The sequence below is a fragment of the Trachinotus anak genome, unplaced genomic scaffold (genome assembly GCF_046630095.1).
Source record: "Trachinotus anak isolate AG129_WGS33_773 ecotype Australia unplaced genomic scaffold, CSIRO_AGI_Tana_v1 ptg000004l, whole genome shotgun sequence".
In the NCBI taxonomy this organism is placed as follows: domain Eukaryota; kingdom Metazoa; phylum Chordata; class Actinopteri; order Carangiformes; family Carangidae; genus Trachinotus; species Trachinotus anak.
This window is the reverse complement of record NW_027273855.1, coordinates 15,860,188-15,886,532: the sequence shown is the minus strand read 5'-3', so window position 1 is coordinate 15,886,532 and position 26,345 is coordinate 15,860,188. Positions and strand designations below refer to the sequence as shown.

Genomic DNA, 26,345 nt, shown 5'->3' with positions numbered 1-26,345 from the left:
TTAAAGAGAGGACATTCAGGGAATGTTTGTACATCATTTTCATTATCCATCTATTGATAATTAGAAATCACAAGTGATTTTTAGCTTACTCAGAGCAATGTGGGGGCACATGAATGTACACAGATGCCTTTGGTCTTAACGCCTGACCTGACTTTCATGGCTGTGTGTATATTGCGGCAGCAGACTCACTGCACGTGGCTGAGGATGTGACCACAAACACTGACACATACACACACATACAGAGTCGTGTATGTACGCACACGTTAACATTGTGACTCAAGCGATGTCTGCAGGGGCCATGGCGTGTGATGTCATCAGCCTGTCCTGTTAAGTTAGTGTATTAGCGTATTCACAAGTCTACAGCTCAGTGGAGCGCAGAGCAGTGAAAACTGGCCCTAACCGGCCCACACTAAATTTGCATTCTTGCCTACATCTCTCCTCCCATCTGACTCTCTTATATAAAATCATCGTTACATACATCCCCCGATCTGACAAACATGACTGTTACTCTACATCAGCACCCACTGTAACAACAGAATCTTCATAAATCCTTGTTACTGATTAGTCATTTGGATTTCTGCTAAACAGGACTTGAGAGGACGATATTATCTTAAAAGAACAGTGATCAAGTCAACAGTGTCAGATAATACTGTGGGCTGGTGTAAACTGTGGGCTGCTTGTGTGCTGCTTGGCTAGAAATCTGATGAATACTCTATGTGCATGTGTGTGTGTGCGCGCGCTGTGGCACCACACAGACTCTCCCATCTCTTGTCCTTCTGCTCCAGTGGTTTCCCCCAGGCCAAGAGTACCCACAATGCACTGCTTTCATGTCAACGCATGCAGGCACCGTGAAATAATTTTCTCTTTCTTTGCCCTTTTATTTCCTCCCTTATTTTATCACTGCTTTTCCAAAAGATTCTCCTCTTTTTTTTCCTTTTCTTCACTTTTTCTTTCCTCTGCCCACATATTTTTCTGTGATTCCTCTGCTGGCATTTTTAGCCCTAATCTGTTGACAGGAGAGCTTGCATAGATAATCATCTGAGAGGGTTTTTAATATGAAGCAAAAGCTGTGCTCCACATTGATCCTGGGTACATATGTTGAGAGGTGGAAAGGAATGCAGTACTCCCGACCTCTTCATACTGTACACAGTATACTGTGTATACTGTAGCAAGAGTAACTTGCTCATTTAAGACATTTGTACTGTCAATGTAGAACACAGTAGGAAAACAGGACTTCCAAACGCATAAAAAAGAGGGATAAACATGAAGAAAATTGGAGGCACCTTACTGCAAGCATGGCCGCCTGAGGAACAGCACTCAGCCAGACACCAGATACTTATCTGCATATTTTAGCGATTTCATATGTTTCTATTTTACTCAGTGTATCAATTTCTACACATCAGAAGTTGCAATAAATATTCCCTTTTTTGCAAACAAGGTCCTGCCAACTTTCTTCATATTAATTATCATTTTTGTCATGTCAAAAAAAACAGAGAACAGTGACTGAAAGTCATCTTGTACATTTGGGGGGAGGCGGGTAACGAATCACAACTTTCCTAAATATAATACCATAACTACTGTGAAACCACCGTCTGTTTCTAACCTCACACTTTCTTTGCCATTTCTTCCACTTAGTCTGTTGCTCCTTTCCTCTGTAAGCAAGATGATGGCTAACAGAACAAGGGCTGCACTTCATACCATCAACTTGCTGATTGCACCAAGTTGCATTATATGGGCGTGACATTGTGGGGCTTCTGAGTCACCAGGACGTGCGATGAGGCCGGCCACAAAGAAATCCTCTTGGCCACAGTATGCCTTAAATAAGCATAGAGGCAAAAATGAATGCACAAAAAGGCATTTATGAAACTGGCTTCTATTAATATATTTAGGCATAAATATTCTTGGATGCAAATGTCCGTGCTATGTTGCACTCTCGCCTTCTCCTGAGCATATGTTCAAGCAGGGGCAGGACCCACTGACAAAAAAAGCAGAATAGCCAGTATATGTGGGCAGTGAGTGTTTCAACTCAAAAAGTGGAAAATAAGTTCGGGTGGACAACTGTAGACCAGGAAAACAAAGCCTAGCATAGCACAGTGGCGTAAGGAAGAGAATATTACAGCTTCTGTCAATGTAGAAGTGTGGTAGTGTGTGAGAGAAAGAGCCACTTGAGTTCCCACTTACCCGCAGCTATGGGTGATTTCCTCTCATCCAGAAGCTGAATGGCAGTGCTGGCCAATACAACACTCTTGTTTTCTGATCCTACGCCACACACATAAGCACACAGAAACACAAGACACACAGACACACACACATACACTGAGTTCAAATCACAGTCATATCATAATTTCTTATATTAGTTCTGAACTGACCACAGGGTGATTGGAGAGAGAAACACTGAACATAAATACCACAGAGTACTATTTAATGGCTGTAGCTAACTGCCACAGTCCTGAGAGGAAGAGTGCATCCAAGGCAAGTCCGTCGAGTAAATAAGAGGCTCTCAGATCACTTGTATTAGCTGGCACTAATGGAAAGCCTGAGGCTGAGGACAGATGGGAACACGTTCTCCCTCTGGAGGAGAAACCATTTCTTAGAGACATGGTTCAACTGACTATGCGTGAGGTGCCTGCGTGTGTGTGTGCGTATTCGTGTGTTCTGGCCAAGTCACTATGGAAAGGGCTGAACCTCTTCCTAAAGTATCTTATTTCAACCCACAGCAATCAGTCCTTTCCACAAGAACACAGCCCAGAATTAATAAGAGAGGAAGGGGAGGCAGAGATGCATGGCGAGAGAAAACGACCAAATATGGCTAAAAGAGGAATAAAGGGGATGGAGGACATTTAAAAAGTTCTTTGTTTGATAAATTACTATATAACTTTGCATTTGACAAACTGTAAGCTTGTTTTGAACTACCTTATAGTAGGTGAGTATGCGTCCCTGAGCACTTGCACTACTAGTGGCTACTGTGTAGAACTACAAAATAATTCAAAAGTGGTACCTGACTTCTGATTTCTAAACATTTGTGAACTAGCAACACATCTTTCAGAAATCAAAACGTACAACTAACCTGTGTTGAAAGGTAGAGAGTAGACAAAGGTACCAGGAACTTGTTCTGCCGCCCTTTTGTACCACAGGGGAAAGTGATCGGCGTTGAACACCCCCTCTTTGTCTTCGGCTGTCAGGAAGTCTCTTGAAGCAGACGGGAAACAGAGGTGATGATACAAATGATTCATATGCAAAACATAGGATGTGCATTTTGGAAGTGTGCACACTCTACATTTGTGTATACATACATATAAACTACATACTGAACATAATGCCAGCATACTTACTGGTTTGTAAGCTCATCAGGCACCACAAACAGGTTAATTCTGGAAAGGCCTGTTCTTGTGCCCAGGTAGGCTATCTCCACTCCTTTGTCAGAGTTCCTGTGTATTATGACAAATAGATAGCCTACAATTGCGCACAATTACGCAGCATGTTTGCTATCAGCACAATCAAAACAGAAAAAAAGCTCTCACAAGAGACTAGGATTTTTGGTTCCTTCGATAACATATCAACAACAATAAGAACATGGAAAAAGAAGAGTGACATACTCAGACTTATTGAGTACGAGGCTGGTCCAGTAGGCCTCCAACGGGGCAGTCACAACTGCATCAAAGAGAACCTCCTGAATCAGCTCCTTGTCACCTAACAAAGCAAAAAAAAATGTATATTCTTTAACAGAAAACATCAGATAATATCAGTTAAGGAAGGTGGGCTGTAGAGGAGTTTCACTAACATTGTAGGTGCGGTTCGTGGCCACTGAGATAGAGTTTGATCGCCTCTATCTGGGACAGGTAGCGGTGCTCTGGGTGCTCGTCTGTATTGCAGTATGTCCTGTCATATCACAAGATTGGACAATACAGACATTTCTTATTGTTACATAACACACAGTGACAGATAGTTTCCTTTCAAAACTGAATTTTTGTAGCTGATTATTGAGGATCTGCTCAAAATTGCATAAACTATTTAATCTCTGTCCAGTTGCTTTCAGTTGCCTTTTGATTGCGGGGCATCTACAATGACTAAAATGTGAAGTAAAACAAAGATGGTTTTCCCATTTACAAGCATTAGTTTGAAAAGCATTTACTGTAATCTATTTAAATGTTGGTTCTGAATCCTGCGACCACAAGTCATCAGATGACACAAAACATCAAGTCAAAGTCTTATAAATCCCAAAGTGGTTGTATAACTGTTGTATTGAAGCAAAACTATAACTTTGTTTGATTTTAATAATTTGGCAGTATATTTAGGATAAAGTCCAAACATAATGTCATTTGGTATATTGTCAGAGCAGAACATACAGTTATGTTGTTCTTACCACTCGTCTGCCAGCGCTACATCGGGATGCTCCAAGTCATGAAGTCCTGTAACAAAATAAGAACTACATATCTCAAACTAAATGAGCAAAAGCACTCAATATGAACTCATAATAATAGGGCTAGGCATCTACACCTCAAATGCACACAGACTTAAACACACACACCGGGGGTGAAAAATGTGTTTTTTGAATGGATGTGACAGGTCTGATTAGATCAGGAAGAGCCAAGTCATGCTCAGAGGGCTCCGCATGATGGACATGTTTAGAGAAACACACAGACACACACACGCACACGCCACCGCTACATGAATATTAACATGCATGAGGCTGGACATAAAAATAGACACACATTCACACAGAGGCCAACATACGCACTGTCAAGAACAAGTACAACACACCTAAGGAGCCACAAAAGAAATATTTAACTTCCTGCCCAATTGTGGCTTTCAAGTTCATTATTACTACATTGCTATTGAATGTGTGTAAGTGTTTGAGTAACTAAGAGATGGAGGAAAATTGAAGGAACAAAGACCACATGAAAAATAATCCCTTGTTATGAGTGGTGGAGAGGAAGTAAGTAAGTAAGTAATTCTTCTTAAGTAGACTTTTGAAGTACTTGTACTTTATTTGAGTATTTTCATTTTATGCTACTTTAAACTTCTAGACCACTACATATTTGAGGGAAATTATACTTGACTACTGCTTCATTACACTTACAGTATTTCAAAGCTATAGTCAAGTTACATTGTATAGTTTACATAGGAAAGTACAGCTTCCTAAATGAGTATAAAGTAGAAATAATTAGTTCCACTTTCAGGTAGAACATTAAAATGTCACTTACATGTTAATCCATAAGTAACAATAATCCTATTATATGAAGATCTGAACGGAGACATTCTACTAATACTTTTACTTGCAATACTTAAGTAATGTCAGTGTGGCACCATCCATTTTCCCACTTATGTTATAGAGTTCAAGCAAATAGTTGAAGTGTGCTTTAGTAAAACACTTGTGTGTGCCCCATTTTTCAAAACTTCAGCTAAATTAATTCACAAGCCCAGACAACTTGTTTTACATCTTAACCAATCAGAAGCCTGGGATTGCTGGCAGTCCTAATTAAGCATACTACAGTGAAACTATAGAGCTGCTTAGCCTTAGAAAATTAACTACTACAAAATATCAATTATATATAAAAATGATACTTTCTTAAAATGGGTATATTATATAAACAGGTATATTTTACTGATAATGCTTTTGTATTTTTACCCCAGAAAAATTCTGAAAGCTGGACTTATTTGTAATGGAGTACTATATTATTATAGAATTCACAGTAATATATACAAAGAATCGATGATTGCATATAACAAAGCACTACAGAACAGATATCAGTGAAGCAAGCCTGTTAAATATTTGTAAAGGAAAGCTAAAAGCATATCTCTTCACTTTATGACTAGCTATGACTTTCCTGAGCTTTGCTTTGCACTAATGCACTGCTGCACATCTTTTATGTATTTTACTTAATATTACGCATTCTGGGTATTCTATTTCTTAACTTTATTTTTGTTTCATTTTATTATAACTATTAAAGTAGTTTTATTTCTCATCTTGTATTATGCATTATGTTTCACCCTTATTTTTATTATTGTTATTTTTGAGTCAGTTTTATTTTAAATCCTGTTACATTAAATATGCTCTATCCCTGTTTTTATGTTCTAGTTCTATGTTCTATGTCTATTTTCATGTGAAGCACTGAAATGTTGTTATTGTATAGCACTGATTTCTTGTATGTATTTCTTGCTATAAAAAACCAGACAGAAATGATGACAGGTAGGCTAACAAAGGTAAAAGTGAGTAACGCAGAAAAAGAGAGAGGAGGATTTCCTACCTTCCTCCACTGTGACATTCCCTCTGAAGAAAAACTTCCCGTGGCCTCTGGAAAGAGCTACCCCTAGACTGAAAATAACAAAAAAAAAAAGATAACTTACCAGTTCTCTGTTGTGTAAAGAAAACTGTGAATCCTGATGCTTCAGTTACTCTAATGTCTCCAGTTTTCTTACCTGAAAGGAGTCCCCTTGATGTCTGTGTAGTAGTAATCATTATGCAATACCAATACACGTTTCTGAAATAAAAGAAATTAATAAATTCTATTATACACTGCACTAAACAGTCGGCAGTGTGATGGCAGTTATCTGATGTGATTCCCTGAACTCTGGCTCCATCTAGTGGTGCAGGGAGAACATGCTTTGGGTTAGCAGTTTGTCACTGGACCTGTTATTCTGCAGATGGATGTGGGGTTTTGCCATGTGAATATGCATGTGTGTGTAGTTTTAAGTGTGTGTATATGTGTGACTGCAGATATGCATTTACATATTGAATGCTTTATAATCAGGCTAATGTATAATGTTCTTGACTTAGCTTTGAAAATGCAAAATATGCACACACACACACACACCTGAATGTCTCTCTCTCTCTCTGTCTCTCTCTCTCTCTCTCTCTCTCAGACAGGCAAATAGTGAAAGAGAATCACTGGGCTGCTGTCTCTCCTGCATTCAGCAACATGTGCTTGGTGGAGATAAGGGGCTCACACACAGACAGACACACACCCATGCATGCAGAGCAAACCAAATCAGAAACAAAATCCCCTAGTCTATCCTGTACATTACTGTGCCAAGTGTACCAACCCCTTGGCAGAGTGGATTCTCCTTGCTGAGTATTTTCTCTGGCTCACCCTTTGGGACCATCCTAAGAGTGCTTGTTAGTGTGTGTTTGTGAATTTCTGCATTTTGGGCTCCTCACCCCTTTGTCGACACTCTTCTTCACCTCCATGGAGAAGGTCCCTGTCTTCCGGTTGACCATGGCATTTCTCAGCTAGCAACACAAAGCACAAAGGAAATTTCAAACACCAGATCAAGGTGGTGTGGTGATGCTTAATGCAGATTTACTACAAGTGTCTCACCGTGTCGTCCTTATCCTCCCATTCCACCTCAGACAGATCCACACTGCTGTAGTTTGGCTTCCTTCGCTTCTTGCCATCCCCATACTGGACACACAGGCCCATGTAAACACACATGCACGCACACAGATAGAGAGACACTGGAGAAAATTAAAGAGTATGCCATAATAGAGGACTCCATTATTATTACTGTTATTAACAATTAATCTATTTATTATTGTATGGTGTTTTTTCTTCATTATTTGTTATAATAGTCAAGAAATTTCAGAAAATACTGAAATAGATAGTGAAAATGCCAGCCCAAGGTGACAATTAGAAATTGTTTGTTTGTTCAGCATTGTGGTAGTCAGTATAGTGACTTATAATGATACGAATGATACCAACTAGATAAAAGTAGCATTTGAGAAGCTGCAAAATAAATACTGCAAAAAAGCAGCAAATAAATCACAAATGAATCACAAATTCTATTTTCTGGCAGGGCAGGACACAGGAGAATGGTGACAGCTAGCGTAGCATCAAGACTGGAAGCAGGTAGAAACAGCTAACCCGGGTCAGTGCAAATAAAAAAAAGACCTACTACCTCCACTTAATCTCATCAAACGGTAATTAACACATTATATCTCATTTGCTTAATCTATGCAAAAACAGAAGTGTAGTGCAGTGACTTCCTGGAGTCTTATCATCACTATGAAGTAACCAGGCAACCAGGCTAGACTAAGCTGATCAGCTCTTGTCTCTGGCTTCATATTTAACAGACAGACATCAGATTGCAAATGAGCAGAGTTCCAAAAATTTTATAATATTATAATATTTTAATATTTTTTAGAGAAGACCAAATTTATGTATGTGTGATGTCCATTTATCTCCTTTCCTCTCCCCCACAGACCTTGTTTGATATGGACAGTAAATAAAGGTGACACAGGCCAGAATATTGGGCTTATTAGTGCGTACTATTTGTGTTTATCTGTGTGTGTGTCTGCTGTATGTGTGTACTTCTCCATTCATCTGTCACTGAGGACAGCATCCCACCTCTCATTAGTTGTTAAACACTGTTCATTAGCATCTTTAATTAGACCGCCATTAAACCATCTGTCTGTCTTTGTCACTGTCTGTTCTCTCTTCTCCTCCTCGTCTGTTCTCTTCTCATCCCTCAGTGTCTCTCCATTTCCTTCCTGTGTGGCACCCTGCTTTGTCACTCTGCACCTATTCTCACATTAGGCAGGTTCCTTGCTTTCCACAATCCCCCCCCCCCCCCCCCCCCCCCCCCTCCTCTCTGCACTTTCTCCCCTCATCCTCTTGTGAGAGGAGTGAGTGAGTACAATGGAGTTAATCACAGCCATTCAGAAGCTGTATCTCTGTCTATTCACAGCACAGCGGAGGCCTGGAACACAATCCCCTCATCTGCATACCACCACATAGCCAACACACACACACACACACACACACACACACACACGCTGCGCACGGCACATAGGCATAGGGTACCAACACAACTACACACAAATTTTCGATGTCGATCGGCATCACAATGTGACAACGAAATCAGTAATTGACTTGACATGAACTCAAGAGTTAGTATTCCTCAGTGGTCTGTACAAAATAAATTAATACATTTGAACTTCAATCTCTGCGGCGTAAAAAGGGATTGTTATGATAATAAGGTTCATACTCAGTTAACTCCTTACAGAGCATTTGAATGGTGCTGGAGGTAATACTCACAAGTGGCCGTAGATCTGGGTGTGTAAGGATGTAGCCGTTGTTGGTGATTGCAAAGGTGTAGCCATGAATGCCCAGCTAGGGGGACACACACAAAAACACAGACAGACGCATGACATGGATGCATGACAAATCTGTACCTCATTGTAAATCCCAGCTAATCAAGCTCTTTGTAATTTTTACAGACAGAATCTTTGTCATTGTAGTGGAACTCGCACAACTGCACAATGCAGAAGGATGGCCTCATTCGTCCATGTCTGGACAAATAACACACTTTCAAAGCTTAAAATCTTACATCCAACCAAGGTTTACAGCTACAAGTAAAATAAATCAGCACAGGGGGTGTGGTGGGGGACACTATCAGAATGCATTAGTATACATAATGTGTGTAATTTTCATGTCATAACTGGACATGAGGAATGAGCTGTGAATAATCAGTGTCAAAACTTAAACAAAACCTTTGATTTATCTCCTACGTGTTTGGCATTCAATTACCGTACTGTGGAGCTGGAGTGGCATACACACAGACATGAGTAATAAAAAAAGAAAAACCCTTAGAATTGCTTTAGTTTTTTACTGACTTAGCATCAAGGTGAATAGAGGATTCACAGAACCCAATCACCTGGTTCAAAAGACATCCAAGTTTGGTTCAGAATATAAAAGGTGTGGTGGTGTGGAGGGGTATCTCATATGGCCACTCAGGTCTATAATTACTCATAGGAATAACTGAATGACATTGGGTGTTGTACCTTATATTTGGGGATGGTCTTGAGCAGCTCAGAGACGGGCACATCGGTGCCAACCACCCCTAGAAGGATCCCACGATTTCTCTGGAAGCACACACATTACAAATATTCAAATGTTAATAAGTTGTGTTTGAAAGGTTACTTCCAAAGAAATTTTAGTTTACAATATATATTCAATTAGTGATGCTCTACTGTATCCTCATTTACAGACTCCAATCAAACTGAAATTAGTGTCCATCAAATACAAACATAATTAACCATTATTTCACAATTTGCGTCGATCCTCTCAAAACCTAATTTCTCTTGAGTTATGCAAGAAATACTTGTATAGTTTTTCAATTAAACTGCAAGTTTGTTGGAGAAAAATAATTGGGGGAAATACAATTACTTACAGTCTCATTCTTGGTACTGAACACTGGCATTGCCACTGTGGTCATCAGAACTGGACCTTGACCGTCCTCCAACTGTGAGTCATGAGATATGAACAGTGAAAGACAGCAATAGGATAAGAAGGAGAAAGAGAGAGGGAGGGAGGGAAAAGAGGGAAGCTAATGAAGAAACATTGTTGTTATAGTTGCAAAAGAAATGTAACTGCACAGCACATTGCGTGGCATCATGCATATTATATGCAAGATCCTGCTTAGTAACATTAAGCGAGTAATTATTTCAAGCTGCAAAACACCCGTTGCTTTAGTAGTGAACCTGATAGGAACTCTGCAGCAGACCTAGTCATATTATCTTCTTTAGGGACCTACAAAACTTCCATGACATGTTTTATTCATGTCTATTATTTGCCTTAAAATGTATTCAATCACAGCCTGCCTTTGATCTCGTGCAGAATAAGCTTATCCAAAGGCAGTGCTTCTAGTTTGGATCTGGGTATCTTCCCTCCCTAAAGACTGCTGGAATAATTATGATATTTATCTTTCCGGCGGCTGTCTGTATCTGCCGATGATATCCATTAGAGATGAAAGCTTGACACTGTTATGAGGAGACCGGAGGAGGGCTTCGTACTCGACAAAAAGTGGTCTGACCTTGTCCACTCCTAAATGTCAAAACTGTCTAAATGTCTGTCACTCGTGCAGTTTGTGCTCAAGTTACAACAAGTATTTGGTGCATTAATTGCAATATGAATCCCAGAACAAAATCCACAATGGCTTAAGGTAGATGGGGTGGCAAAAGGCACAAATCATAATACATATGATTTGTTTCTGCTGTAGCAATCAACAGTATTGTTTTCAGATTCTGTTATCAAATTCCAATATAGTACTTTTTCTAAGGGAACTACCCATTTAACCAATCATTTTAAATGAACATTACACGCCTCCTGTACACTTCCTCCAGCACTAACCCCCCTTTCCCACCAGTAATAATAGGTAATGACAGAAGACTGCTAGTATCCATTCTGTCTCTCCCAGACACTGGAAAAGGGGGAATTGGTGACCAGAGCTAAGACAGCTGGTAATAGCAATTCACAACGCAGTATTGGACATCAAAGAGCGAACAAAGCACACCTAAGTACAGCTGCTGTAACAATGGACAGCCTAGCTGCTGGAGAATGGGATCGATCAAAGGACGGGCGAAACAAGCAGAGTCTCGTTCTAAAAATACTAAATCTATTTCCAAGCTCAGGTCTATTGGATCATATATCACCTGTCTGTAAACATATGGACCGACATTTATTGTGTATCCCCATGAACTGTTGTTGAGCAGTCCCCATCAAATGCGTGCTCTTTGTACTTTGTACTTTGTACTCTAAGATGTTGTATTTTCAGTATATGTGCGTTTGGTGAAAATCAAGCTTGCCCAGCTGCTCTGGGAAATTACATACTGTAATTAAGCAGATAACAAGAGCTGCATGGAGAAAGGCAGCCAGCGACTGCATCTGCCGGACTCAAAGCCAACATCACACTACAGATGATCCCCACTTGCCCTACCCGGGGGATGAAAGCCCTTTAAACCTGTGCTTCATTATCCTCACCCAGGAGAGGAAAGAGACACCTCCTTGAACTCTACATGAGTGTCCTCCAACATGACCATGCTCTAAGTCCCTAAGGGAGTGCTCTTTCTCTAGAATTTGACTTATCACACACAACGTGTGACCTCTAATGCAAGGTCAGAACTCAGCACACATTTGGGCCGAATCTGCATCATCATTGCCTCTGTGGCTTACTCTGTATCAGTCAGAGTAAATGAGGTGTGTAAGTCCCCTGCTGTGGGTCAGAGGATGAAAAAGAACTACACTGGGTTCTAATACACTAGCTGCCCACTGACACAAATACCCACACACTTACATCCCTCAGAGGGTAAGGATACACACCCCTGCCCTGTGTTTGGTGTCTCACAGGTCACCTCTTAATCTAAGTTGCTGTGACAAATTGTGTGCTTGTGGACTAGGTGACTCTTGTTTCCTTGGAGACCGAGCTTAATGATGCTGGTGTGTGTAAGTGATGGAGCCACAGACCCCTGTAGGCTCTTTTGGGAAAACTAAAACATACCCCATGGGAAGCAGAGCTGGCACAAACCCAGCACACATTTTTAGTTTGGGATTATCTATGAAAGCCCTCAATTACCTCAATCAATATTAAAATGAGTTTATATTCATCCGTCAAGACATTTTGAGTAGCTTACTACTTCAGTGCAAAACCCCTCCTCTCACCCCCACATCCTTCTTTAAATCCTTTATATTCTCTTCCCAACTTTAACTGATACTGTATCCTTCTTCTTCAAATCTCTTACATTCTTTCTCTAACCGTCCTTACACTTGTCCGAAAATACCCCCACCACACGTCCCTCCTCCCATCATCCCTGAGCTCTGTTGTCAGTTCATCCGACAGAGTGGGAAACAAAGCCAAATGAGCCAGAGAATGATGGATGAAGCTGGTGAGACGGGGGATAGGAGGAAGAGGAGGGAGCGAGAGGGGAGGGATGAGCACAGGTGGAGGGAAAGAGGTGGAGAGGGAGAAGGAAAGTAAAACAGAGGAAGAAAGGGGAGATATGCTATAGGAAAGAAAGGTTGCACTGAGGGGAATGAGGAGGAGAAGGAAAAGATAGGATGCAGGATACATCTGGAGAGATGATACCCATCAGCCCTGAAACACAAATCCCAGATGCTTATAATTTTCCTAACACTGAGTTTTGCTAACTTCTTATCAGACACCGTACACTTGTCCTTCTGTCACTGTCTGTTTTACTTGCAGATGACTGTTGCGTTTGTGTTGTCACAGCACCGAGGCCGGAGCTGTGCTGGGGTGATTACATGCAAAGAAGCAGTGCAGATTCCTTGCTAATCCCAATTATCATGTCTAACAATGTGATATCTATTTCTGTTTTCTGCTGAGCCGTTTCGATGTCAATCAGCTCCAGTCTATCACACTAACAGTACTATGTCAGACATATGGGCTGCCAGCTGTCTAATGCGACTGCTCTATGCTCAGCTAATGCTGATGGGGGGGGGGGGGGCTCTCTTCTGTCCCACCATCATCATTGTTATGATTATAGAGCTGCTTATCTCAACCCACATATGATTTATAAAACAGTGAAAAATAAAACACTGCAAACGATAAAAAGGCATCAGAACAGATCATCCCGCCAGTCATTATAGGCTATTGGATTTTCACCAAGAAGATGACAAAAAACAGCTTATTCTGGAGAATTCTACCAAAACAAATAACACAGGCAATCTTGTTTTCACACCAAAATCACACAGGCAAAAGAGCAAAATGTAGCCTCACATTTACACACACGGTCACACTGCCAGGCCCAGAGATACTGGCGAAGCACAGCCAACACAGAATCATCAGTGATGAATGAGTCTGAGTGTGCACAGACGTGTGTTTGTGTTTGATCGGGCGTGCAGAAGAGAGCGATCAGCTGAACCGACGACAACCACGATGCATGGTTTGAATCAGGAGGTTGACGAACAACACACGAGAGTGACACACAGGAAAATGCCATGGGTCAGTATGGTGGTTAGTTCACCCAAACTATGCCTTCATCTCATAGAGATCAGAGACCAGAACGCACATGCACATGAACACACACCAGGCCTCAACACAGCACAATACAGCAATGACCTCGAAGCAGAATTTTTACCTTTTGCGCTTGGGGGAGCTAAAGAACAGATTAGGGAGGAGAGGAGGAGAGAAGGAGGAAGAGGAGGGGGAGAGAAAGGGTCAATATGTTTGTGGATAAGTGTCAGAAAGCCTTCCAGTGTAGTTTCCACTGAACGGAGTTCCAGCACCAGTGGGTGCTTTAAATCCACTGACGCTGACTTTGACTGCAACTTTAAAAACAGTGGCTGTGTCAAGAGAGGAGAGCTTTATGGCTATCAGGCTCACAGCAGAGGAAGCAACACTTAAGCTGTTGCTGTTGAGTCAGAGTTGAGTGCACGTACTTTGACTGTGATGAACGGATGGGGACAATGAGGACAAAAATAAGCAGAGAAAGACAGAAAAAGGTAAAAACATGAGGGATATGAAGAGATTTGCAGAGAGAAAGTGAGAGAAAGTGTTCACTCTCATGTACTGTAGTGGGAATTTCTGCTGGAGGGCACTTACCTTTGTCTCCTTACATTTTTGAAGCTCTCTGTCTCTTAATCTATTTAGAAACAGCTGAGAACAAATGGCTGCTGTTCACTCTCTATGGCCAAAGACAGTAACTTGAACAAAAGAGAAGCTCTGTGAATGCATGAATACCACAGTATATTGTGTGTAGATTATGTATTACAGAGAACTGGCTAGATCGGTCACTGTCCTCTAGGGTATTTTAGAGATGATAATGGCATGCATAGGTGATTTAGCTATGCATGTGATTTTATGGAATTTGTGCCATTTTTCATTACCATTGCACTTAGTCACCAGTTTGTTAGGGACCCCTTGCAAAAAACTAATGCAGTCTAATACAACTGAACTGCAATAAATCCTACCATCATGAAGGTTATAATGTTCTGTTTTGTTGTTCTGTTATAGAGAGGTGTTAATTCAGTTTTATGATTCAAAGCCTGCGGTTTGTGGTGCTGTTGCATTATACTGAATGGGTTTTTATTATTTAGTCCAAGCCATTTATATCAATGAAGGTAAATAACAGAAATACCCGTCAGTGTAATAAAGCACCAAAAACTACATCCTCCAAAATTAACATAAAATTGAACCAACAGCTCTCTCTAATAAAGTTTCAACAAGTAGTTGCATTAGTTTTGTCTAGGTGTGCCATAGCAACTGGCAACTGAACATATTAAATGTGTGTGTCTGTGTGCAGAATGTTACAAGGTTGAGAGATCAGAGACTAACTCACCAATGTTCTACTCACGCTACACAACTCCCAAACACACACTGGAGGCTCATTCACTTAATAGTTCCATCTGCTGCACACACACATACTTTCACACAGTCACAGTTTGAGACATAAAAAGGCAAAATACACCGTTAACCCTCCGCTTGTATTTATCACTACTGTTCTCCATTGGATTATACAATTCATCCTGAAATTGCAAATGTATTTCGCTGAACACATGGTGAAACAAAATGTGTAGTGGATCAACTTTAAATCGTTTAAATCTCGTTTAAACCTCTCAATCCATAACAGAGTATTCTGGATCTGTAATGTACAATACCCAGTGGGTGTGTGCGGTTAGAGGGAACTGTGGGAACTGGAGTCCAGTAGCAGGTGAGAGATGGCCTTGTCGACTCACAGTGCTATCGATGTAGGCCTCAGTCCACACCGTGTCGTGCTCCCGGTCGATCACCTTGGGACGGCTCAGCACGTGGAGATATTCCATCACATTCTCTTGCACATCTGCCAATGTGGAAATCTGAGTGAAGTAGCCTGTTGGGCAGAGAGAGGAAGAGGAAGAGAGAGAGGGTGATGAATCATTAAACTTAGATCCTTGTCAAAAATTGAGTGTGAACAGATTCAGTTTCCTCGTTCACTATGCCTGGAAACATTGAGCAGAAGTAGAGTCTCTGTGTCTCCAAAAGTGTTTCACATTGCAGTCAAGTGTCACATCCAATATCTGCTCAGCTATATAATCTTTTCCAAGTCATTTTACTTACCTTGGTAGCAAAGGAGAGAAATTACATCTGGAATACAGTGCAGTAGGCAGCAGATACTTGCTTGATGAAGCAGACGGAAACCTGGATACATGTATGAGTAATAGCTAAAGAATTCCCTGCAGTGATGTACAAGTGAGCACAAACCAGCATGGGTTTGTGAATGGGTAAGTGGTATGTAAATGTAACCGAAAAACGATCTCAGTTAAACCAAATGTGATGCCATTTCCTACGACAGTAATGCTGCCATTATGATGCTAATGTGCATATGCAGGAGGGGATATACTGTTATCTCTGCAGGGGGAAAGAAAGGGGGAGAGGAAGAGAGGGAATCAGGACAACAGTAAGACAGAGAAAGAGAGAGAGGACGAGAAGTGACACAGAGAATAAGGGAAAAGAGAGGGACCACCACATTTCCACCCATCCGTAAAAACAGCAAACTGCCTCCATCACCGTGAGGCAGTCAAGGAGAAAATCATAGCTGGAGGAAATAGATTTTGGGGTCATCGTTCCCAGCATCGACCTTTACTCCACAGCGAGAGAAAAGCCAGAGTCTAGACATAGCACACAGATCAATGATGGATGCCATGATGCCATGTATCCCCCCCCTCCCCAATAACTAAGGAGAGGGTCTGATAATGTAATATTAAATCTGCAACCACAGAAAAAACCCTTTAAATAAAAAGACCAAAGTCTCATTTTATACACAAACACTGGAAGCATTCAAACTACATGATTACTGCAGTCACTATAGCAACAAAAATGCACTTGACTCTGAACTTGACCTGGACGTGAACCCTTCAGTGTGTCTCATTTTGCATTCTTCCATACTTACACTTGCTATCTTGAGTGCATAAGCTCGTTCACACTGACAGTTATGGCAACATGCAGTGCACCATGAGTGCCCGGATGGCAAACTCATAACGGTCAAAAAGTTGAGTGCAAAACACTGGACACTTCTCACCCTAAATGGCCGCCATCTTGGATATGTAGCAGAAGATGAGGGAACATCAGCCTATTTTGAAACTTGTGAAAAAGGCGATTATAACTATAGACAATTATAACTTCAAATGAGAGTTTGTTTATTAGGGTAGTTTGATGTGAGGGTGTAGGGGCTCTGTAGATCACAACAAAAAGAATACTTAAAATTTACCGGTACATTTTCAGCCTGTAAGGGGAAGCACATATCGCTGTTGCTGATGGCAGCGTATGATATTTTGGCGAGTGATGTGCAAATCATGGTCAAATGTTGCGAACGTCATTTCCGGTGAGTGCACAACAGCCGTGTTCGATGATTTGAGACAACACCACCCTGTCGAAATTCATGCACTACACAGATAAGTACGTAGTAAAAACAGTGTACTACAGGGATGTGTACTACAGGAAGTATCCAACATGAGACAGAGTGCTTGACAGATTCATCCCTTTTGTCCTCCAAGACATTCAGATCCGGCAATTATTCCACCAGACAGTGCAATGACAACACACACGTACAGACTCACATCACACAAAGCAAGCTGCCTCAGTCTAACTGCATCGTTCATCACAGTGGTGAGTGAAGAATGACTACTCCCACTGGAAGGCTGAGAGCGTCCTTCGGGCTGAGCCACCGGGGCCAGTGAGATGAGCTGGGGAGGGAAAAAAAATGAATGCTCCCTGCTTTCAGTGACATGGTACACCTGTCGCACATATAGGACAGGACAGCCTCAGCATGGTCCGATCAGGATGAGAGCATTCATATATTTTCTAAAGGACCTTGGTTTGGGTGACGTGTAAGTAAAAATACACAACAAGGTGTCCTGATACATGAAAGTAATGGATGAGGTAGATGTGAAAAATATCATGATGTGAGGGGGAGCGAAGCTACACTACGAAGGTATGTGGACACCATGGTGAATGTCCAGGTCCAGAAACATGGGCATTAACTGAATTACACTTCTTTGTGATGCACACACAATGACAAAGATTCTTGTTGTTATCCTATGTTAACACAGGTTATTTTTTCAACAATATACATAATGAAAAAAATGCTGTTTTCTGCTCAAAATGAGCTTGAACAACAGAACTGCTTCGATTTGGACGTTTAATTCAGCCAAATTCAGAGTCCCCACCTCAACAGACTCCATTGGTCGCAGGTTGTCATTTCTCATTTTTGATTGGCTGCCAGTCTCATGAGGGTGAATCTTATGTAATATGAGCCTGCCTGAGGGCAGACACCAGGGGGGCCAGATTAGAAGAGGAGAAGAGAGTTGCATGTGGCTGAATGTGCGACTGTTTTTGTTGAGACTGCGATAGAAAATGATGAAAGTATTTTCCTTTTATTTATGTCTGAATCTATTTGTTAACCTAAATAAAATGAAACTGAGCTAAAACAGGGAATAAAGTTCTCCATCGCTATTATGGATGGCCCTGGCTCCATGAAACAGGGGAGAATGGCAATGAGCAACACTGCAGGGAGCAAGAGGACTAATCGCAGAAAGCTAGTTGAGCTTTCTCATTCATGTTTTGGCTGAAGCCTGTATCCTTTTCTTGTTGAATGGCAACCAAAGGCATTTCTCATATGTGTGGCCTGTTAGTAGGTGGTGCAGCCATAAATCTGAAATTATTTTACCAGCACTACCTGTTCCATGACTCTTAGCATTTCCAGAATCTATTCTTTGCTCCACTCAAATGCCAGGGGAGAGATTTTGTCATTACAGTGACAGGGCAGACAAGGTGACACTTTTTCACGTGAAAAGCTTCTTACAGTAAAACAGTGGAAAAATGAAACCAAATCTGCTGTTTGGAGTAGAGATGGAATAGAGATGTTGTGCCTGGGGAGCAGAAAGAAGACTGTTCTGCACAGCTCCTGCAGGCTGGAGAGGATGTCACAAGCCTGAATCATCATCCAAACACACATGTACTTATGTAGCACGACACACACACACACACACACACACACACACACACACACACACACACACACACACACTCGGCAAGTCTCATATCATCACCACTGACACCCTCAAACTGACTGGATGGGTTCTCTGATATCACTTCTAAGCAAATCTGTGGATGCCCTTGTCCTCTTATCTACACACATATACGCACACACAGCTAAAAACACACGCACACCCCTTGTGTGACCTATGGCTTGCTTGTCTTATCTATGGCAGCCTGAGGAAATGGAGCCAGACTGTCTCTGTCACCCACCTCCCCAGCTAAATATAGAAGCTGAGGGAAAGTGCTCTACACACTGAGACAACCATGACCACACACAAAGCCGCTGAAAAGTGGTGTATCGCCAAGATAGTTTGGACTTTAGGCTTAGAGGAAGATGTAATGTGACATATCTGGTCTGTGCAACTGGAACCAGCTGCCTGCTGTCACATACACATGCTAATTCTGATGAGCACCGACAAACACATGTCTGTGCAACGACTACGCGCACACAGACACATAATGCCAAACACCCCAAACAAATCCTGAGCTCCATAATGTATTCATTTTCACCTGGGTGACAGCAACATGCAGCAACTTTCCTCTGCAAAAACAGATTATAAGGAAAAAAAGTAGAGCAGTCTATGCGTGTGATGTAAGATCCCACCTTTGTTGGCACATGCCATCCATTTCAGATTATCGGCGAAGGCTGACTCTCGACCAATCAGGTAAGGGAATATGCGGACCTGCAGAGAGAAAGCAGATAGCTTCCGTCAGTCATTTTAATCGCATTTTGATAGGGCCAACCACACTACCATATAGAAGATAACACTGTCAAAGCCAGGCAGGAGGCTCATTCTTTATCAGCCTTTGATTAGCAGGTCTTTTCTCCTTGTTTAATAGAGTCGATTATGGACTCATGTAAGTTTTAAATTTGTCTTTTAGATTTTATTTCAAGTTTGAATAATTCAAATCATTTTTATCAGCTCAAGAAACTAAACAACTAAGGATGAACAGATAAAGGTTTTTAAATAAGATAAGTGTATCAAGAATCTGCAATTAGCATGAATACAAATGATAAACCATGAAGTAAATATTTTGAGTTGAAAAAGCCAAACTCAAGGATCATGTGCTCAATCCTGAGAATCTTCTAAACTCTCAGCTGCCAAACCCATTTTTGCCCAGCAGTGCTCAGTTGGCTCCCGCAGCAGGTGTATTTGGCAGGTGTGTGTGTGTATGTGTATGTGTGTGCATGAGTGTGTGTGAAGAGCAGGTTGCCAGATTGGACCAGATGCAAGCCTCTGGGGGCACAGCTGCCATAGCTCCCATGCCTGCATTTTTCACTGCCTCCCTTTGCCCTGACAGCATGTGTCTGTTTGTGTTTGTGTGTATGTGCACACACACATATGTCTAGATGTGGGTATGTGTATGTCTATATCAGATTTTTGGATGACTGCTCTCAACAGAAGGCTCTGAAAAATCACAAAAATATAAGCTATGTATATATGGCATTTCCTTTTTGAGTAATGCTTCCGTTCAAGTCTAATTCATTGTTTGGCCGTGTGTCATAGATGAACTCCTTATGAATTTAACAGTGATTATAACGGCTTTTGCAAACAAAGATATAAACCACAGACAGCTACTTATTTTCTAGTATGGATATTGGTGGTCTATTGTTAACTGTAATGAGTTTCACTGTGAATAAGTACAGTTGTCAGACTGTCACTTTTAAGCAGCCCTAATTATCTAGACCATAATCATCCTCTATTCATACAAACCTCAGCCATTTGAATGACTTTGCCACAGTGACAGGAAAACACAACATTGCCAACATGATCATAACTCCTGCATGTGGGGCTACGGTTAAAATGTGTCACAGTGAGACTCTCTGGTTGTGGTTATGTGTTTTCCTTCACTGGTAGCCAAGACAAAGGTCAAACTACGGCAGGCTGGTTATTAAATATGGAAGAGGTTTACAGCTGAGTTAAGTACAGTGGAGATAAAAACTAGCAGGTGCTCTAGCTACGGCATGCAATCTTCCACCTACTTGACTGCACAAATTTTATATAGGCAGAAATAAAAAAAAACATGCATGCAAAGATACAAATGCACAGACATATAAGTATACACATCTGTATGTATCCATGCACGCACAGATGCACAGACACTACACATGTACTTAGGCAAGTTTCAAGTTGATGCACATGCTCTGCCCTAATTTTAAATGCAAGTTGTTATGTGTACAAAAATCTATTTGTTCACACACCTACATTATATATTTAGTACTTAACTCAATAATTCATTCAGTTCCCCTGTGTAAACATTTGTACAAACGTTTACAGACTTTACAGTAAGTACTTCTGTAAGGCTACATGTCTTTTAATGTTCAGAACACACTGCTGCAAGCCACACTGCAGCAGCGGGCTAATTGTTCTGATCTTACTGGCCTCATGCAATATGCAGCATAATCTAGGATCAGAAAGGCCTACTGTTGGTTACAAAACCCCAGCTGATCTCAAATCTAGATCAGCTTGAGGTTTTAACCTGATACCAAAACCACATCCACGAAGCTACACAGATGATGACTCATAAAATTGATTTGGTTTGTATATGGGCTCTATCCACTGAGGCTGATGATTGTTATACCTCAGTTATGGTTAAGTAAACCTGTTTTGGATGAACAGACATGCATATTGTAACTACATCTACATATAGTAATACAACAAATCCTAATGCTAAGATTTGTATTACATTAAATCATATGAAATGTTTTGTGGAGTGTGGTGTTTTTTTCGTGATCTTTAATTTGTAGAAAATAAAGCTCTTTCCTGATGTGGAAAGAACACGTACATTCGCACCACATCCACAAATAGTGGCAACACATGGGTGGTGCACACAAAGGACAGTGCACAAGCAGGCATGGGCAAGGGTGCGTGTGTCCCCAGTATATCAATCTCCTGAAGCTGAGGGGAAATACATTTAGACCACCTCCAATTTTTTCTATATCTTCACCTATAAGGACAATTCATGACAGGACAGGATGCAGTCTCTTTCATCGGTAGATAGTGTTGTCTAGCTTCACCAAAATTGGACCACAGTTATGCTTACATCACAAGCCCCAACAGTCAGTGTTGTCATTTGCAGCAATTTTAGTGTAATGGCCACTGTCTAGATTGCAAATCACAAGGCTCACTCTGTCCCGGGAAGACTCTTTCTGTCAAAATTCAACTTTCTTAAGAATTTCTCATGAGAAATTGTCAGATTGTCATTAGAAAGCGTTTGATGAGGCTGAATTGTAAAAATTCTGATGCCCCTTCTCACACTAGCATGATTAAGGATGTTTTGCACTTTTATGACCTTCGAAAAGTCGAAAAGCAGATTTGCATAAGTTCTTGTTGGGCTTGGTTATATCTGGCTCCCCCATTTAAATGCAGCTGAACCTCCTCTTTAGCAAAAGGCAGATGCAGAGTACAACGCATAACATTTAAATTGGATTTTAGACAGAAACAAAAACACAGATATAACTGGTTTGCTTTGTTCTTTTTCTGGATAGATTTGTTTTATTTTTTTGTGTTGTAGTGTGCTTGCCTCTTCTGTAGTGTTCTGTATTCTGTTCTGCACGACCTAAAACAAAATGTCTGACATGAAAACACAAAACACTGGATTGAAATGAAAACAGAAAACAAATGTTATGGAAATTGAGTAGCCACTTGGCTTTTTGCAAAAAATTCTCAATTCTATATCAAAATTAGAGATACGAGAAATTGATACGTAATGGACAAAACGCTGGGAATAGCGTCATAAGGCATCATTCAATCACAGCTCGCTGAGATTATGGCTCACATGTGTGTTGATGCAGGTGTATATCTGGGTGTCCAGGAAATATCAATGTTTATGTGTGTTTATGTTGATTGTGTAGCTGCATATGTGTGTGGGCACATTCGTATGGCTCAGGAGCGGGTGGTCCACTTATCAGAAGGTCGGTGGTTCGATCCCCAGCTCTTCCAGTCCGCTTGTTGAAGTGTCCTTGGGCAAGGCACAGAACCCCAAACAGCCTCTGATGGCTATTCCATCAGTGTATGAGTGTGTGTGAATGGTAGAAGCACTCCATGTGTAGATGTAAGCTCTGTATGACTGTGTGTGTGTGAATGGGTGAATTACATTGTAAAGCGCTTTGAGTGGTCAGTAAGACTAGAAAAACGCTATATAAGCAGTCCATTTACAATTAGTGTGTCCGGGTAGGCATGTGTGAACTTATGGGTGTGAGTATGGGAGTGACTATTTTGCTCTATGTTTTCCTCTTGTTTTGACTCAAAGAAATGATTGGGGTCATTACTAAACTAAACATCAGAAAAAGTCAGGTAGACTCTTAAATAAACCACCACAATCGTCCATTGGGAGTAGAAAATTTCAGTTCTTTGCATTGAGTATTTCATGTACACTATGGTTTTTGAGGTCATGCCACAAAGAGTAAAGATAAATGCAAAATTACTTCTTAAAAATCTTTATCTAAAAAAGCCGTTATCTGAAAATTGTGACAGTATCTCTCTGAAAATAATCACTGGTGTGACATGAAAGCAAAACTCATTACAGAATGTATTTGAAGTCTTTCAGTGTTTTAGACTTTTCATCAGTAGATACTGTTTTTCATGGCAAAGCTTTCTTTATGATCGTATGATCTTTTCTCTATGGCTTTTTGGAATGAACGCTGTCTGCATACAGATATTCAGAAAGTTATTGGAATTTGGGTTTTCCTACGCATGGCCATATACTCTGTGTGATGCTATACAGTGGTGAAGCTGTATGGCTGGTTGGAAGGAAGCCATTAAAAACCAGCAGCGGCATGAGGGGGGTGGGGGTGGGGGGGGCGCGAGAGAGAGACAGGAGAGAGTGACAGAGACTGAAGACTTCTATTATCAGCAGGGCTTCTTCTAAATGGAAGTATCTAGCAGCCTTGTCCCCTCTCTGCTCACTGCTGTACAGCCTTGAGGCAGGAGTATTGGGGGGGGGGGATACCAGACACACACAAACTCATGGGAATATAAGTGCATTTGGGAAATATTAATACATTATATTAATGCATACAAACATGCTCCAACAGACTCAAAATGAAAATTGGTGTGTCCTAACACCACTCAGATTCCCGATCCAGCAGACTCCCACACACACACACGCACGCACGCACACACGCACACACACACACACACACGCACACACACACACACACAGTATTAAACATTCATATTGTGTAAAAGCATTTCTTGTCAGCATTGTTAAAATACTTACCTGAGGCAATGAAAGTTTGTACTTTATGCACATATATATGGTATATGTTTAGGGTGTATGCATGTATCATTGCCTTTAGTACTTCTATCTTCAACCTTTTAAGGGTGAGGACCCTGTGGGCTTTCTTTTACAGAAAAAAATGACCTAAGAATGAGCCTTTTTCTTCCTCTCCATCTACTCTCTTCCTCTCTCCTCCCATTTCATTTCATGGCCTGTCAGAAGAGCACCACAATTACCTTACAGGACAGCAGAGAGACAGCTCAGACCTCAGACAGGGCCATACTTAATACTGTTTTAAAGCCTTTTGAATGGACCCCATACTGGGCCTGCATCTAACAACTCAGCCAAATACTAATACTTGGCAAAAACATTCTCTGAAATATGACAACAGAGTAGTGGTGTATCTGTTTGGGAAGCATTAATGCTCTTTTTTTTATGGCGATCCTGCTTGTGAGAAGTACAGTGTTTCTCTAGAAACTGTATTTCTGATATTGTTATAATAATAATTATATAATTTGTAATTTGTAACCCTATAAAACATCATCCTGCTCTCCACTTTTGGAGCTATTTGTAAGTTTTGCTATTGCTACATAGCCCTGATCTTGACCTCTTGTGTTGTAAACGCAACAATGGCTGAAACTCTTGCCAAGACTGGTAAGTAAACTGCTGTTAATGCTAACACTGGCTATGTAGTAATAGCAAAAATTACAAATAGCTTCTTTAAAATTGTGTCAAATGGATCTACAAGCCGATTCCACATTTTCTGATAACCCATTCTCAACAGCAAGTTTAAAAAGTCATTCATAGCCACACAAGTACATTAGTCCCCTGCTCTCCAGTGTTCAGCCTTCATTGAATACATGGTCTCAGGTCCATGGTGTTGTGAACAAGGCATAATAGGAAGCTGAGCTCAGCTGACCTCACTATACAACTGTCCTGGAACACAACTGCAGAATAATGTGATGTGCGTGTTTGTGTGTTTAATATATTACCTTCCTCTCTGGCCAGTTGTACTTGGCAAAGATGGCATCATATGTGTCCACTGCCCCATCTGTCACCAACATAATGGCTTGGCTACACTCACTACCCCTCCCAGTCTCGTTGAACTGGAGAAAGAGATAGAGAAGGGAGGGGAGGAGAGGCATCACAGCAGATTGACAAAACAAAACAAGGCTTCTCTTCAATCCAAATGGAAATTTAACTAAACTTTTTTCAATCACTTACTAAATGGTTCATCTAGTTCCCTCCCATTTGAGCTTGTAATGTATCTTTACATGATTTACCTTCATGTCATGGAAGCTGTGTTAGTAACAGTAAGCTAATGGAACAATAATAGTATATATCCTATACACATGTGCACACAAACTATTTGGACATCCACCATGAGAGTGCATTGCCACCGTAAGATTACATTTAGCAGAATGGAGACATTTGTCATTCCAGTGTACCTTAGATACATGTTGCTGAAATATGAGCATTTAGAGAAGGATGGTAGATGCCTGTGTCAGTGTGTTTGAGTGCATGCGTGTTTGATTAATTGCTTGCCCATAATGAGGAGATATCAAACCAGTAACCTGAGTCATCAAGCGTCTTGTTTACTCAGTTTTTGCATGATTCTGTTGATTTAGCTATTAATTATAGTGCACTAATTAATTTTGTGCACGGAACTGTTTACTTCCTGTGTGTATGTGTGTGCATGTGGATGCATCTGGCTGTGAGTGGGCGATCATGCATGAGTGTGTTACTTACGTCACTGAGAAGATTGAAGGCCTCGGTCAGAGCTATGTCTAACATACCAATGCCTTGAGCAAACAGCTTGTCGAGGTGCTCCCGGAAATGCTGGGAAAATAAAGTTTGGGGAGAAGCCATTATGAACATGGTGATGAGAACAGAGAACACGAGTGAAAAAAAACAGAGGATGACAGAGGCAGAGGTCATTATTGATTTTTATGGAGAAAAAAAAGAGCGGGTAGCTACAGTAAAAGGATAAAAATGCTAAGATATTGATTTCATTTTCTCATGGCACAGAGAAACATAATATTTGACTGAACTTGATTCACCATCATTTACGTTAGAACCAAGATTGCAGCGATGGTCTAATGGGCTCTTTAACATGGCCCTGAGCCAGTTTTTGCAGCAAACTGCTACATTATCTTAGAGTGAGAACATGTGCAACATTTCCCTGCAGACGTCAAAAGAGCCGGCTCTGCCCCTTCCAGTAGACTGCATCCATATTCAGGGACCAGTCCAGTTTACTGTCCAGGTGCACCTTGGTGTGCACCACCTCAATGTCCTTCTCTTGAACACTGACT

At 41.0% G+C, this 26,345-nt stretch overlaps 1 protein-coding gene across 4 annotated transcripts in view; it reads right to left on the bottom strand.

Annotated features, from left to right (window-relative positions):
* The window catches only part of cacna2d3a (calcium channel, voltage-dependent, alpha 2/delta subunit 3a), a 112,243-nt gene that overhangs the window by 26,926 nt on the left and 58,972 nt on the right, over positions 1-26,345 (bottom strand). For 3 of the 4 annotated variants that reach the window (XM_071476368.1, XM_071476366.1, XM_071476369.1), the window contains 18 exons: positions 25,783-25,872; positions 25,026-25,139; positions 19,415-19,493; positions 15,471-15,604; positions 13,874-13,891; positions 10,171-10,242; positions 9,782-9,862; positions 9,036-9,110; positions 7,320-7,403; positions 7,160-7,231; positions 6,421-6,482; positions 6,249-6,316; positions 4,364-4,409; positions 3,782-3,879; positions 3,597-3,690; positions 3,333-3,428; positions 3,068-3,189; positions 2,182-2,259 (listed from right to left, as the gene is read on the bottom strand). In XM_071476368.1, the coding sequence (XP_071332469.1) occupies positions 2,182-2,259; positions 3,068-3,189; positions 3,333-3,428; positions 3,597-3,690; positions 3,782-3,879; positions 4,364-4,409; positions 6,249-6,316; positions 6,421-6,482; positions 7,160-7,231; positions 7,320-7,403; positions 9,036-9,110; positions 9,782-9,862; positions 10,171-10,242; positions 13,874-13,891; positions 15,471-15,604; positions 19,415-19,493; positions 25,026-25,139; positions 25,783-25,872 (1,483 nt within the window). The remainder of the gene's footprint in view (positions 1-2,181; positions 2,260-3,067; positions 3,190-3,332; positions 3,429-3,596; positions 3,691-3,781; positions 3,880-4,363; positions 4,410-6,248; positions 6,317-6,420; positions 6,483-7,159; positions 7,232-7,319; positions 7,404-9,035; positions 9,111-9,781; positions 9,863-10,170; positions 10,243-13,873; positions 13,892-15,470; positions 15,605-19,414; positions 19,494-25,025; positions 25,140-25,782; positions 25,873-26,345) is intronic. The other variant, XM_071476367.1, reaches the window with a different exon arrangement.